Source organism: Calidris pugnax, unplaced genomic scaffold (genome assembly GCF_001431845.1).
Source record: "Calidris pugnax isolate Ruff unplaced genomic scaffold, ASM143184v1 scaffold208, whole genome shotgun sequence".
NCBI classification, from domain to species: Eukaryota; Metazoa; Chordata; class Aves; order Charadriiformes; family Scolopacidae; genus Calidris; species Calidris pugnax.
The window spans coordinates 1,899,470-1,915,805 of record NW_015090967.1 but is presented as its reverse complement, the minus strand read 5'-3'; the positions used below and the strand labels follow the sequence as shown (position 1 = coordinate 1,915,805).

The following is a 16,336-nucleotide window of genomic DNA, read 5'->3' as shown; positions in this document are numbered from 1 at the left end:
GACTTTTGAACAAACAAGGAATGGGCAGCATAGGGGAATAAGTACCTGTCTTTGTTTCTGCTCTGCAGCCAGAAGGCAATTAATTCATTCACATGCTTGTTACTATTTGCCATTCCTGACCTTAACATGTGTGGGTGTACTTGATTTTTCTGACCTTCCATCTTCTCTTCAAGGACTGGTAGCCATCTGTCCAGAAGAACTTGATGATTATTTTATGCTAAATCGTTCTTCACTCTAGATGTATTGTACCTGAGATATTATTTGATCAGTATATTTCAGAGTGAAAGGATGGCACAATTAATCCATGTAGTCCATTCCCTAGCATTTCAGCAGGCACACCAAACATACCATGATGTCATTCATTCCCTCATGCCTTTCTCTGATGCCCTTGATTGCAGTCTTTCTTTTGGCCTATGCAGTACCTAAATCAACAAATTTCTCTGAATCTCTCCAAGCTTCTAATGTCATTATCTGCATGGTTTGTTACTGTATAGTGTGAAAGTGCAAGCAGAAAACTTAACATCTAATGATGCTGTCATCCTTACAGTCAGCTCTTGATAGCCATCAGTCTAGAAGGGATGCTGACTTCATTTAATGCCTCCCTATAAAATGATCATTCTTTCAAAGATGTTTTTTTTTTCCCAGTCCATAATAGCCCTGCAAACATTTAATGACGTTGAGCTATTTAGCACTAGAGTTGGTAAGCTGTCACCACGTTGCCTCTGCCCCATTCATCCCCATCACAGTTTACCGACCTCATTTGCAACCTGAGCACAGGCATCCGTCACTGGCATCTGTCTGCAGTAATATTATTGGCATTAAACATTCAAACACCTTGTTTTGCATACAGAAACAACGTTGTCTACTCACACTGGTTAATATGTGTATTACAGATGAATTCTCTGAGCGATATGTAAATCTCCTAGTTTTTTAGTTACTTGAAATACTTTTCCAGCTTTCTGTCTCATATCAGGTAAATATGAAGTGTGCACCTGTACTTGAACTATACGAGATAGGGTGTAAAAGAAACTGGTATTTGCGCCACCATTGCTGGTTAGTTGCAGCGAGTCTGCACTCACAAGGGCAGACCTCACTAGGTCTCGCTTTAGTGAGTCACAAAATCCATCATAATGTGTGTGTTGTGTGTAAATACTGTGGTCTGCAGTGGTTGCGTTAATGTGCTGAAATCTGAGAGCTCTCAGGCTTGCAGTGAGGATGGCATTATAGGACTTCATGACAGGTTTAATTACACTTTGCTCTTTTGGGGGAGAGGGGTATGCAACTTTGTTCTCAGTTGGAGGACACAGATAAATAGCTGTATTGATTTTGTGAAAGTTAAACCCATTACCACCCAAATTTTATATCCCTGGACATTGACATCTACCTGTTTCCTGTCAAGAGCATATTCCAATTTCAAAGGATACTGTTTCCACAAATAATTTACTAAAGTTATTGGACTATTTTGACCTTCCTTTTGCTAACGTCTTGGGTCAGCTGCCAAAAGTAATGCAACCACCAATGTTTAGTGTGTGCTCTTGCCATAAGTGCTCCTAGAACCCCTGAAACTGGGTTTTGGCATGAGTTTCTCCACTGGATGACTACAATTAGGGTGGCTGAATTCTGACAGCATAAACAAGTTACTCAATCTATATGACTGTCTGGTTTGGCACAGTTGCTGTTTGGGTTAATGACTGTTGGGATCTTAAATACTTCCTTTCTATTTGCTATGCTTTCTGTTGTGAATGAGTCAATATTGATCTTTGCTTACATTATTTCAAAGAGGACAAGTATGAAAGAGGTAGGAAGGCAGTGTGTAATTCTGCAAATTAGCTCTTGTGAACCTTCAGATACTGAAATACAGGTAAGTCAGCAAAGCTCTATGAACTGTATTGATAGTACCTAAAATCCTATTAATGACAATGGGGAGAAACAATACAATGCTTTGTACTGTTCTTTGAGTGTTATTTGAGATTATATTAGTAGGAAGATTATATCAAAGATTTTCTTTTCTGGGTTGAACATGTGGAAAGCGAGATGAAAAGTGTGAATAAAGGCAAGAGTGGCCTGTGAGGTGTATAGTGAGTGTAACACATTGCCTTGCTCAGAGTTCATTATGTCACTAAAAAAAGGATGACCGTGATGACTTCGTGCAGCTTGTGAAAGGGACACAGGCACAGAGACACATAATAGTGAACCCTGGGGTTTCGTCCTCTTCTAGGGTACTGTTCTCCTTCCAGCTGCCCTGGATTCCCAGTGGTGGCATTCTGATAAGGGTGAATTTGGAAGACCAAGCAACTGTGTATGTCATTCTTTTGACACTGATGAGCACTGTACAACTACAAATAATCTATGATAAATATATGTTTCTCTTTTGTTAAACTTTTGCCCAAAATCACAGTGAAGACTGTGTCATGCAAATGTCTCGAATCTCTCTTTCTCTGCTGTCACTTTTATTCATTTTAAGTCAATTACTGGTCAATTTTTTTCTAACATTTGGTGAATGGATGTGTTGGGAAAAAAAATGAAGTTTGACACTTGGACTTCAGCATTCTGATATGACACAAAGGCAAAAAAGCTTCTGAGCTGTGTGGGAATTACAGTTAAACTTCCAAAGGTTTCAGATTAATTTGTTTTGTGCTGTTATGATCACAAGGACTTCAAACTTCTTTCATGGGATCTCTCGCTTTTGTGTATTTACATTTTGTTTCAAAACCATTCACCATCTAAAAACAGAACCTCATACTTCCCACATGACCCTGTCCATAAAGTGTTTTCATTTTTCTGGTATTAGAGTCATAGAATCATAGGATGGTTTGGGTTGGAAAGGGCCTTAAAGATCATCGAGCTCCAATCCCACTGCCATGGGCAGGGACACCTCCCACTGGAGCAGGCTGCTCAAAGCCCCATCCAGCCTGGCCTTGAACACTTCCAGGGATGGGGAATCCACAACTTTCCTGGGCAACCTGTTCCAGTGTCTCACCACCCTCACAGTAAAGAATTTCTTTCTAGTATCTAATCTAAATCTCCCCTCTTCCAGTTTAAAGCCATTACCCCTTGTCCTATTGCTCCCCTCCCTGATAAGAAGTCCCTTCCCATCTCTCCTGTAGGCCTCCTTCAGGTACTGGAAGGCTGCTATAAGGCCTCCCCAGAGCCTTCTCTTCTCCAGGCTGAACAACCCCAACTCTCTCAGCCTGTCTTCATAGGAGGGGTGCTCCAGCCCTCTGATCATCTTCGTGATCCTCTGCTGGACCAGTTCCAACAGGTTCGTGTCCTTCCTGTCTTTGAATATTATTAGCATATTCAATATTTATATGTGATATACTTTGATACTTTGCACATCAATGCTCTTTTTCCCTTCACAAACACCTAATCTCTCATCCATCCTTTTGTAACTCTGTCGGGTAGCTGGGCCTCTGATTGTATCTCCCTTGCTTGGAAGAGAAGAGATTTGCACAAATAAAGACTTGTCTTCAGTGATTTTCTTTGCAGCCTGACTGCTGACAATCAGTTCCTCCTATTAGAGCCTGCTTCAGTTCTTTGGCACATTTTTACATCCTTATCTTTCACTGAACAGCACCATCATTCCACCTAAACTAGAGATTTCCATATTATATACTTGATCTGACCAATCACAGAAATTAGAGATGGTACAAGAAGTATGTGATTATTATGTGATTGAGGAGATGTTGCTTTTCCCTGTGAGGGCTGATCTGAGGACCAGTGCTTTTTACAAGGGAAAATTAAATTCTCCTGAACGCCAGTTCAGCCATTTCTGAGCCTCATGTTTTTTCTCTCAAGCAGTAATACCATGGTATCCATAACCTCTACAGACAGTAATTACCAGTAGTAAGCCACATAACTGGGATAAATTACAATTTTATTAGTACAACTTTCTTACCATTTCACCATCATTTAAATCTCACTGTGAAAATCTTTTATTATTTATCACAGACATTTAAAAATTCAGATAAGTCTGAGACGCTTATCTTGAGAAATTCATAGATCTTACAGGATTTCTCCTCTTTCTCCTCTGGAGAAGCTATTTTATCTTTAGTTGGCAGAGAGCTCAGGGAGACTGTGGTGACTGCAGAAATTTAATTCATACTTCCTGAATTCTGATCCTGAGCCGTGGCTCTAGATTTTCTTTCCTAGTTTAAAAAAGTATTTAATGTGAGCTGATAAATTGTCCACATGTTCTATCCCAGCTTTTGTTTAGATGAACCCAACTCCTTTGAAGGCAGGGGACCTGCATTCTTTTTACCCCCAAAGAGTCTGCTATTCTTCCGTAATTCTTAGTAAACAAACAAACAAAAAAAACCAAACAATGTGCTTCCTTGTTGCTTTATTTTATTACTAAGATTGGCTAGGCTACCTTGACAGACCTCAATCAAGTAAACTGTTGTTTACACAAGTGAAAATCAGAGTAGATTTAGACAAAAATACCCAATGTCTAAATGGGTCTAAATGTCTGAAAGCATAACAAATGTCAAAATTTCAGTTTCAGCAGTTTTTACAAATAGGCTATAGTTTGACAACTACAACATCAAAACATTTATACAGTAATTTTAACTGTTTATCTATGACATTACAACTACAACTGTGGACTTGCTGCAGTTACATAGCAATGACTTCAGTACTGAAGAATCATATAGTTGTTTTATAAATATTTATCATGCCAGAAGGAGTAGTAAAGTGTAGCAAACCTTGAAGTCTAGCATTGTTCCGTTCATTGTTGTTAAGAGTCTTGCTCTGTTATTTACATTAGTCTCCAGTAAAAAATATTTTCAGGAATATCTCTCTAGATGCAGAAGCGAAGCTTTTATAGTATCATATACTGGTAGGGAATTATCACAGATGATCATCTTCTGCTCATAATCTGAAATGCAGTGAGTGTTATGGTAAAATTTTTGGGCATACATCACAATTTAGCGTGAAATGATGGAAGACAAAACATTCAGGTTTACTTTTCTGCCCTGTCAGGAAGGATTTATTTGTGGGAAGGTGCTTTTCCCAAGAGCTGACTCTGAAATACCTCATCCTGGTTTTGTTGTGTGCTCTGAAGTTCAACAAAGCAAGCAGAATTGTACACCTGTAGAGTGGGTGCATACTGCAGGTGTACAGCCACCAGTGTTGCCAGGTCGTGCTGAAGGATTAACTTCATCCTAGGGCAGAGAGCTTGGCAGCCTGGGGTTGCTGCTTTCTGCAGGAGATACTGGTCTTCTTCCCATCCCGGGCTGTTGAGAAGTCCCCCAACACCCACACTGCCAGGGGAAAAACACAAGTTACCCAAGCAGTTGTTCCCTGCTTACTCCTGTGGGGTCTTCGGAGGGGTACCTGCACTACCCACCCTTGTCCTGCTGATCCACAGGACCCCTCACCTTCCCCGGTGCCAACAGTGCTACCAGGCAAGTGCAAGACTTTGCCTCGCAGAGGTCCATCAGGGTGCAGGATGATGCACCCACAGCAGAGAGCCCTCCTCTCTGCTGTAGGACCCAGGCACGAAGCCTGGGAAGCCCAGTGTCAGAAGTCAGCCCTTCCAACCCCTGTGGGGGCAGCTCAGCTGTAACAGGACAGCAGCTGATGGTATCTCTGAAGTGTCACTGCTTTGCTCCTCACAAGCCAATCCTTATTTGCAAAGTGCCGTTTCTGGCCAGTGTCCGTGCCATACGCAGGGGCATGGTGAAGGAGATAGTATAGCTGTTTCACCCAACTCTAGCCTGACTGCGGCTTTACCACAAAAAGCTAACATAAGGGCCTCATCAACACCCTCCAAAGCCAAGCTGAAGACTAGCTTGCTGCGTCATAGGCTTTAAGAGAGTAGGGGGATGAAAGTGCACTTAGAGGTGGTGTGAAGCCAGCAGATTCAAAGCAGAAAGAACAGGCAGATCATTATCCCCTGGAGAATGAGGAATAATTCCCAGGAACTTTGGGAGACCACAAGTGTGGCCAGAAAGTGTCAGTGCAGCTTGTGTTTGGAAGGTTTTTGTCACACAATCCATTCCAGCAAGGTCATGTGGGCCAGCAAGAGTAAGCATGTTAATCTTTTTTTTCATTTTCCTGTTTGTTTCTCCTCCAGTTATGTGAAAACTGGAATTCCATAATGTTCCTAAGAGAGTGGGCAACTTTTTTTTTTATTATTATTTTTTTAGATTTTCACCCTGAGGTCTTCTAATATTTTAACTGACAACACTAATCTGCCTTACTCCCTGTAAGGACTCACTTTGGGTCCAAACTCATAACTTCTCCAAGGCAAAAATGAATCTTCTAGGACTGATTCTCCTCCTGATTTATGATTTCAGAGAAGGATTTGTGATCTGAGTGAGAAACTGGCTTGTCAAAAAGATGCTGGATTTTATTTGAGCCTTCTGGGCCCTCATTCCCCTCTTGTGCTAGTTTGGAAAAATTATTCAGTACCTGAAGGTGTACTCTTGAATATATACCAGAGGTTATCTGTATAAATTTAGGTAATCAGACATCCATTCACTGATCCAACATTTAATTTAATGAGGACTTTGTTAAGTATAGAAGCCCTTTCAAACGTGTAATTCAGCTCTGGACTAGACATAGCACTGGAAAACATACATCCAGCAGGGAACACTCTGACTTTGGCAGGAATGATGTATGAGACATAAAATGAGGGGCCTCCTTCTCTCACTGTAATTCCTGTGGGCTGGTTCCTGAAGTCCTTAATCAGCAGCCTTTGCATTGCCTCTAGCAGGTTTGACTCGAACCAGAAGGGGACATAAACTGTGATGTCTCTGGGAAGAAATCTGAAGGTGTGGTCCCAAACCTCTTTTCGACAGGATGAGCCTTGCCCACCCTGCTCTGGCCTGGTCCCAGTGTGGGAAGAAGGAGGTCACTGATGATGGATGATCCATGGCAGTGATTTAGTTTCAGTCAGGAGGGAGCTTCCTCAGAAAATCAGTTTGTTCTTTCTGTCCTCAATTTGGTGCACGTTACAGAGAGGTCTTGCAGTACCCAGGCTGAATTGCTTTCCGAAAAAGAGATGAGCAAAGCAGTGCTGCCCAAGCATGGGTGAACAGAGATTCCTATGAACTGTTTCTGTTTTGCTTAGTTGTCTACGTGAGTGAGCTCAATATGTGGGCAAATTAGTATAGTAAATTTATGAGAAATGGAACAAAAGGAACATTAAAGAGTTTCTAGTCCAGCACAATGTGGCACACTTGGCAGTGTCTCAGATTAACTTGCTTTATTCTTCATCTAGGTGAACATACTTTTCTTAGGCTGTTTTTGTTGGCTTCACAGACTTTTTTGGCTGCAGTCTATAATAGCAGACAGAAAGAACCCTTTCTTTGTGCAGGTTATCCTTTTGCACTTTAAATAATCAAGGCTGTAGCTGTCATTGCAATGCTCATTTATCCACTCCTGTGGTTGCAATCTGCAGCTGATATACACAATGAGGTATTATTAATTGGCTACCTGTGGGTCACTAACTCCTATGCTGGCTTTTTCCCTTGCAGATGTCACCGTTGTCCACACCTGCCCACCACGCCCTATGTGAAGAGTGAGAAGCCATGCATGCTGTCAGAGTACATGGAGCAATACCCCCTTCCTCCCACGGCTCTTCCCAGAGACTCCTGCAAGCCAAAGGAAGAGTACAAGATGGCGCAGATACCCATGGAAGGCATCTCAACTACAAGGTATGAAAAATCGTGAAATAGAGTGAGGAGTGGGACCTATAAAATGCGTGTGTGAGAGATAGGTAACGGAGAAAAGAAAAATGATTGGTTTTCACAAGGGCAGCCTGAAAATAGCAACATTGCAGTTGTTTACTCATGAGTGCGCTACAAAGGAAGGATGAAGGTCTGAGGTCAGTTCTTGTAGTGGAGGTAAGCAGCTATGTTTCTTGCACTGACTGGAGGCTGAGATGTGGTCTGATCAGAGAATACATGGACCACAGAAGCACAGTCACAGTCTTGGCTTTTCTCACTTTCTATTTTGGGAAGGCTTCTGGGAAAACAGCAGAAATGTTGTCTGGGAAAGTATGGAGGGTATTGGAGGAGGTGGGGTTTTTTTTGTTCTGTGTTTTGTGTGGCACTTTGTACACTGTAATGTGAGTGACTGGTTTCCAAGGAGGTGTGAGTATGGTGGAACTGGATGATTGGAATGGGACATGGGTGTTTTCCTCAAGGCAGCCACTGTGGAATGCTGAGCTGTTTCTGCTTCTCAGCTATGTCGTTGCTCAGTGTTGGTGTTTGGCAGAAATCCTCACACTTGCACTGCACCCATTTTCCTGATGGTAGTAACTGCTGAGGCTCTTCCCTACTGCTGGTAGGGTCATGTGCCAAACACTTGTCCACTGAAGAAGCTGATAAAAAATAGGAATCTGATCCTTTAATATGAATCTGAGAGCTTCTTTTTCCTCAAACAACAGCTGCTACCTGATCTTGATGTTTAGTTCCTTTGTCATCACAGGCACAGTCATGAGCAACATCACTCTTGCCTTTGCTGAACAGAACTAGAAATCTAGCAGATGCCAATGGCTATTAACAAAGTCTTAGCAGCTAATACCCCCCATTTGTTCTCATTCTTACTCTACCAACTCCTTCCCCTACCTAAACCTTTTTACGAGTTGACAACTCAAATCACAGACATGGCTGTTGAAGTCTGAAATGCCTGACTTACTCATATTTGGGATGCCTCTGTCTTTGTGGGAGTTTTCAGCAATAACCAAAAGGGTAAGAGTGTTTCATAGAGCAGACTTCAATTGTATATCGCCTTTCATCTCCAGCATGAGACGAAGCCATTAAGACATCTTTGTGTCTGCCTATAACTAAATCCTGGGCTCACAGGTGTCCTCTTAAGGCAGGCAAGAAGGAGCAGCTACCATGGCTGGATGGGTCTGCCAAAGAGACCTTAGAAACTTCCCCTTCAAACAGTAAAAATATCCTTGCTCAGCCAAGGCTCGTGATTCCCACGGTAAAGGTTACTCCTGGAGTTCAGTACTTTCTGAAAAGCAGACTGTTAAGAAAGTGCAGAAATTACTCATATTTGCTTCTTCAGTGTGCACTCTTACCAATTATGCAAAACTTCTCTACCCGTGTAAGAGAGGCAAACACAGAGCTTGAACGGTTAGCGATCAGATTGCAAGCCTGGCTGCTCTGGGCAGCACTGGCAAGAAAGTACACCCGGCGTGAAAGTGCCAAGGCCTGGTGGAGAAGTGCCACCACCTACTAGTTGTCAGCAGAACTCTCTAATAAGACTCTGCTGAGTGGTGTTAGGTGCGATACTGCAACAGGAAGCCCCCTTGATGAAGTCTGGGAGTTGCAGGCTGTACCATTTCTCATGGCATCTTGGATGCAGGCTGCCCCTGATGTATCAGCAGATCAGTCTCTCCTCTGTAATCTCCACTGCAGGTTCTGGGTATCGCAGTAGCCAAGAGCGGGGAAACGGTACTGCCACTATTGGGGAGCTCTCGATCTCACTGGTGAAGAGTCGCCTGCCTGTCATCTGTTACTTGTCCCCAGCACAGGCTTGGCTGTTTGAAATGTGGGATTGTGGGATGTGGGATCGCAGCGTCCTGCCAGTGGCTTGGGGAAGCCCCCTCTGTTACTGAGCCCTCCCTGCTACTGAGGATGCCGCGTGCCTGTGGAACCCATGCTTGTCTTTTCTTGGCCCCTCTTAAAAAACACATTGGCTTTAAATCGCTGAGAAAAGTATGCCAAGGGACTGCAACATGTGTGACATCTACATAAGTACCTCTTGATGCTCTTGGATTTTTTTTTTACTTCCACATTTCTGTTTTTACCCCTATCCCTAATACTTTGTGATGTGACTTTTCTTCTTTTGAGACTTGTGAGAACCTTGTTTATTTGCTAAAGTAGGTAACTAATACAATATACTCAGAGGCTCAGGCTCTTGCCCAGCTAGCATCACTCCAGAAGCAAAGTGCAATATTAATATTAGAATAGCTCCTGTGCTGTCTGTTTCTCCTAGCCAGCTGCTAATGGTGTAAACAGATCTGCACGCCAGTGGAAAAGTATTCTGACACTAGAGAGTGAATTGTCTGGTTCCAGGCAGCAGAATCTGCCCCATACCAAAGGCTGTGGGCAGTGAAATGGGTTCAGGCTAGTGAGTGTCGGATGGTGATCTTGTTTCTGTAATGTTTTGTTGAGGTTAAAAAACACTATCTTAAATAGCTCTTTTACAGTCATACCTGAGTACAAGCTGACTGACTGTGCTGACATGCCTTTCCAAAACTGGTGTTTTGCTGTAAAATTGTTGTTATCTCCCCATCCTGGGCCGAAGAGCTGTACAGGATAATGTCTGGGAAGACTAAGGTTGCCTCTCTCAAGTTTCCCATGCATACTAGATAGCCTGCTATATTTATTGGGCTTTTAAAAGGAGCTATGTCTTCTGGTGTAACTCCACTGCAGAATAGAATAATGGCTTTGTGTAAGGCCATTAACCTCACCGGGTGGTTATTATGTTCCTGGGTGGAAGAAGGGGGACCCTGGCCTGACTGAAGTTTTCCAGAGCTGCCCTGCTTCCTTTTTCAGAGTCCAGGTTTCCAAATCTGAAAGGCTTGTGTGTTTCACTAACTGCTTCTATCCTATCCGGACTTTCTCAGGCTGTGGAGATAAGGAGAACCATTACCTTCTTTGGGTGTCCAGAAAAAAGGAACATAATTTTTTCCTTAAGGCAAAAGATGTAATGAAATTATTTTTCACAGGAGAGATTATATACCTCATGAAGTGTTGCCACAGAAACTGAAATCACCTCAAAGGCACGTCAAGACTGACAGTATGGATCTGACCTCCACTTATAAACAAGATTATAATTCCTACCATATTTCTCAAGTACCTCCATGCGTCCCCCGTGTGACGAGACACATTCCCCGCGACAAGATGGATAAAACAACCACTTACAACGGTATGTGCCTTTGCAACTTCTTTCAGGACTTCACCAGTAGCTTCATTTTTTAAGAAGACAGATCAACGCCGTGTGCAGTTGTCATTCCTTCTGTCTATGTAAGCCAAGCAGCTATGCAGGAACCACACAGACACAAATTCTTGGGAATGCAGCGTTGGGATCTCTCTGAGTTCAGCTTGTTTGCATGCCTGACAGACCTACAGGCATCCTCGGTAGAAGCTGGGCCATGTGAACTCCTGCAAACGGGTCCAGCAGCACCATCTTTAGGATCTATCAAACATACTCTTGGTATGCTGCCAGGCTGCTCCACACCTTCAGTGGATCAGACACGTACATAGAATTTGCTAGGTCTGAGCAGGTCATGAAGCATGGGACCCTTTTTGTGTGTGCTGCAGAGTTAATCTGTGGATGTGCAAGAGACCTATATGGGAATTACAGACACACAGAAGTTCCACACAAATGTCCAAAGCACTCAAGGTCCACTCTTGGTAAAACAGGTGAACTGTGCATCTAACTGTGCCCTTGTCTCTCAGTAGCTGTAACTTGGTAGTAGTTGTTTTGTCTCTGTGGGGGCTTGTCCCTTCTTCTTCACCAGCATGAATAATTCTGCATGCACTGGGAGAAAAATTTCAATTATACAGTTACCGTAACTGTGCTAGTTTTGGTAGTAAGTCGAGGTAGAAAATCAGAGGGTTTTGCCTCCCCTCTGCACACCTTCCAGCTAGCTACTGTTACTGGTCATATAGCTAGCATTTGTATTTTTCTTAAAATAATTATTTGATTTTGTTTTATTTTATTTTATTTATGTTTATTTTAATTATGCTGTGCAAATATAAAAACTTGTAATTGGTGCTGGCATTGAGATTTCTCCTAATGTAGAGAAACAAATTTTTTTTTGTAAAACTCAAAATGATAAAGGAATTAAGAAAGTAAGAGGTATGTGAATGCAGTGTTAAGGTTATACAGCTGAAATGGCTGAAAGTCAGACTTCAGTGCAGCTGCACGTTTGCAACAGCATAAACTGGAATTTTTACATTAAGCAGCCAGGAAATACTGTCCATTTAGGACGACTCGAATCATGAAGACTATGACCCACAGGTGCAAAATACCCATGTTTACACTATTTTGAACACTTTGTTTTGCATAGGCAATGTCACCAGATGGTATTCGTTGGCACAGCTTCAGTGAAGCCATTTTAAAAAAGGCTGCCTCGCACAAGCAGAGGATCTTTCCTTCTGTGTTTAGATACCCTTAACTTCTCTGTATCTGAACCAGATGTATATCTTTGTCTTTTATCAGTGTTTAGGTCAGTACCTCAACTGTTACTCCAGTGCTCTAATAAAATGTATCACTGCCACATTTGGTTATAATTTGCAGTATTTTTCAAAACACTGCGAATGGAAATCTTTGTCTGAACCCCCTCAAAGATCAAGTTGCATACTGAATAAATTCCCTTTTAAAGGCCCAGGTTCACAAAAAATACAAGTTTTCATTGTGCTAGTCTCTGAGCATGGCTATGCTTTAGATACTACTCAAGTGTGAAATTACTGATACTACTTAAGTGTGAAATTTTGAAACATACTATTCAATTATTTATCATAATTAAAATTTAAGCAGCATTTACAACATTTAAGCAGCATATAGAACAGTGCTGCATTGGTATTAAATTACCTTTCTTACTGTACTGTCATACTCCCTCCCACTAAACTCGCCATATTCCAAGTGACGCTGTAGGTTTAAAACGATGCTATTGCATATCACAATTAGTTAGATGACTTTCCAACTTCAGGTTTCAAAATTCTTACCTCCTTTAAGCTACCTCCCATCCTTTTTATAGCTGTTTCTATCCATCTGCAGGTATGTAATCTAATTTTAGTTTTGTCTTGCTTGGTTATAGTGAGATGTGCCTAACCCTTCAATAACATATGGTTTACATCCTCCATTCCCTCCTGCACCCCCTAATGTTTTCAAGATTGTGCTACATGGGAAACTATTAATATCTATGGGAGAAGAATTAGAGTTACAATAAAACTGTAACATATTTTGAAGGAATAGTAGCACTGCTGGCTTACACTAAGTAAAATAAATTCATAATACCTATGAGATCTCCAAATGTGTAGAGCTTGTAAATTTTAAAAATTGAAGACAGATGGACTTGCTTGTCATATTTTGAATATTTTGCAAAAGCTGTGGTTACGTCCAAAACGCACTGACTCTTTTTGCGGCAGAGATGACAGGAGAACCTAAAAAGCTTTTAGGTAACTCTCGGTTGGGCATCTGAACTGTCAGATCTCTGAGCGAGCCCTTGCTAAGGGGTGGGCTCGATCTCGTTAACTTCTCACTTTTTAACGCTTTGTTAATACATTGCCTGTAATGACATGTGTCCGTATACGCTTGTGGTTCACCCTGCAGGACCATCTCTCCAGGGAAAGGATGTACCCTAGGCACGGGCACGAGGCCAGCATCCCGCCCAATCTGCTGTTGCCCCAGAGAAACAGGGGCACCCGGGGGCAATTAAACCCCCTTGTCACTGGCAGGGCACACAGCCTGGGCTGCAGTGGCACCAACAGCGGCCAAAGAACATCTGTGCTGGTGGACACAGCAGAGCCCCTGTTCTCAGCTGACTGCACTAATTAGCAGAACGAGGGCAGCCCTGTACCCAAGGGCCGGGGTCCTTGCTGGGAGCAGCACAGCATCTGTGGCTGCTGCTTCCTCTCTTGTGCCAGGACAGAGCAGCTTAATCTGAGCCAGGAGGACTTTAAATGGACACCTAATGGGGGCAAAAAGTTACTTTTTCTTGGTTAACTTCACATTGTAATGAACACATACTTTGTGTAATTGTGTTTGTGTAGTACAATAACCACTGCCATTCAAAAGGAGTAACCCTGTTTGGATTTGAGAGTTCAAATATCCTGATACATAATTGCATCATTTACTCTCCAGCATTTTGAAACCCAGACTTCCTTCCTATGCAGAGTCAGCTGGAAGCTTATTTGCTGCATGACTCTCCATGTGGTTTGAAAGGAGGGAAAGTTAGAAACAAAACACAACAAAAAACCAACTTGGGTTATCTCCAAGACAATTTAATTTCGACTTCCTACCAGTAACCACAATGCTCTCTAGGGCAAGTTGCACAAGTTTACTAGGAAGGGAAAAAAAATGGTCTGGTGGCTGCAGCGCTGGTCAGAGAATTAGGCAGCTTTGCAATGGATTTCTAGTGGGACTGAGTGCAAATCCTTTTAAGTTTCAGTGCCTCATTTTTTTTTCCTGGTACCCTGCCAAGAAAGGAAGATATGAATGTCCCTAAAATGCCACTTAAAATGTTTTCTTTGTCATGAATTTTGATAGCAAGTTTTCTGGAATTTGGACTGTCCCTGTGAGTAGGCTTGCTCTGCAAATGCCAGCACAGTTTTTCAATTAAGGAGGAACTGGAGACAGAGTTACAAGCTCCTTCTGGGTTCCTGCTTGTACTGACAGCAGGAGTACCAGTGAGCAAAGCCAAAAGCTGAGGAAACATCACACAGCACAGCTTGCTGACACCAAAATGAGCTGCAAAACTGTGAACTCAGCAGCCAGTAGGCAACATTACATCTATGCCATTGATAACTCAGGTCATCCCCAAATGAGAAGGTACGAAGAGGAAGGGTAGCTCTGCGACTTGGTCTTTAGGGTGGAACGGTGGACACCTGGCTCTCCTTGCCCCAGAGACACTGTTGGAGACATCTAACTGCCTTCAGCAGACATAGGTATACTCTGCCTGTTCTCTGAGCCAGCCACAATGTAGCTGCAGGAAGGTAAAGGAAGGGCATTTAAGTCAGTGCCATGATATTCCACTTTCATTATTTCTGCTTGAATGAGCGTGAGGATAGCACCCACTCAGTCACCTGCAGAAGATGTCTCTGCAAGACTGAGAATGTAATTTAATCTTCCCACATTGTACTTGAACATCTCTGTAAGCGTGGGTGGGCACAGAAATATTTTAATCCAATTCTCTCTGTAGATGCTAAGCATTTCCAGGGTCTAGCACACTAGTGTATAATGTGTTCTACAGCAGCTCTTTTAGTAGGATTTCTCATTCATTGCAACATCAATGAATATTTATTACAGTAGAAAATGTAATAACAAAAATATAATATGGTATATGCCTAAACTCACCAAAGAACTTCTGTCAAGTACCTAGGTTTCTTCTTACATTTCAGATGACTATGTGCTATGGAATGAACCAAAGGCAGAGATGATCAGACCAGATAACAGCTTTCGCCCATCAGAAGAAAAATTTGACTACACAACCGTTGTCCAGGATGACTACCTCTACTGGGGGCCAGTTGCCACTCAAAGCTGCAAACCTCAGAATCTGCTGCAGAAAAACAAGGCTCCCTTTCAGAATACAACCAGTTATAGAGTGAATTATGTGACACATCCTCTGGAGAAACCTTATGTCCATAAATATGAGAAATACAAGGCCAATGAGGTCCCATTTGATGGTCTCACCACCCACAAAATTTCTTACAAGAGACTGGATGGTAAGGCAGCCACGCTGGCAAAGCCAGAAGAGCGAAAGATTCTCCATGATCTTCCATTTTCCTCTATGACTGAGTTTCAGGAAAAATACCAAGCTTGGCCACAGCCTCCTATATTGTCCAGAAAACCTGATGCATATCTTCCTCCTCTGGAGAAAATGGACCTTCACACCACTACTCAGATGCATTACAAGTACTCAAATGGCAAGCCAGCCAAGCCGTGTCGATCTTTGCTCCAGCTTAAAAAAAGTACTGACCCATTCAATACCTCTTCTGTAACGAAGGAAGACTATAAGCCTTGGCTGAGCAAGAGGCTGAAACCTATCATTCATGCTCCAGAGCTGACTTTCCCAGCACAACCAATGGATTGCTTGACCACCTTTCAAAGCCATTACGTGCATCATCCACTCTCAGTTACAAAGAGCTATAAACCTGGCTGGTCAGGCCCAAAGCATGACACTCCGCTGGATGATAAAACCATCTACGCTACCACCTACACACCAAAGGCCATTGTTAAATGCTTGGCTTCTTACAAAGACCCACCTGGTTATGTCTTTGAGGGAAATGATGCTGACGGTCACAATCTCTATCTGCCTGCTTCCGAGAGCGAGTGCCTGCAAGGTGACCACTGAAGGTAAAAGAGAACGGATGCAGCCTTCTTGGAAATGGAGTCAAAGGGTGAGGCAACAGTGAGTTACAAATGACAGCTTGGTTTTGTAACCTTCTTTCAAACCAATCACTAATTTAATATTTGGAGAGCTCTTAAAATAAACTTAATTTCCAGGCATTAGCTTTTTCTGGCTCATTTGCACAAACAAAAAACATAAAATCCGGGGAAAAGACACACTGATCCTTTTTCCTCCACATTTGGTCCCCCCCCCCCCCCCCCCCCCCCCCACTCATCTCTCTCGACAGCAGAAAGA

At 42.6% G+C, this 16,336-nt stretch overlaps 1 protein-coding gene across 1 annotated transcript in view; it reads left to right on the top strand.

Moving 5' to 3' along the window:
- Positions 1 to 16,138, top strand: part of SAXO1 (stabilizer of axonemal microtubules 1) — a 30,008-nt gene extending 13,870 nt beyond the window's left edge. Inside the window, exons 2-4 of the mRNA XM_014952593.1 lie at positions 7,482 to 7,661; positions 10,694 to 10,893; positions 15,093 to 16,138. Of these exons, the coding sequence (XP_014808079.1) occupies positions 7,482 to 7,661; positions 10,694 to 10,893; positions 15,093 to 16,045 (1,333 nt within the window). The 3' untranslated portion in view covers positions 16,046 to 16,138. The remainder of the gene's footprint in view (positions 1 to 7,481; positions 7,662 to 10,693; positions 10,894 to 15,092) is intronic.
- Positions 16,139 to 16,336: the final 198 nt, after the last annotated feature.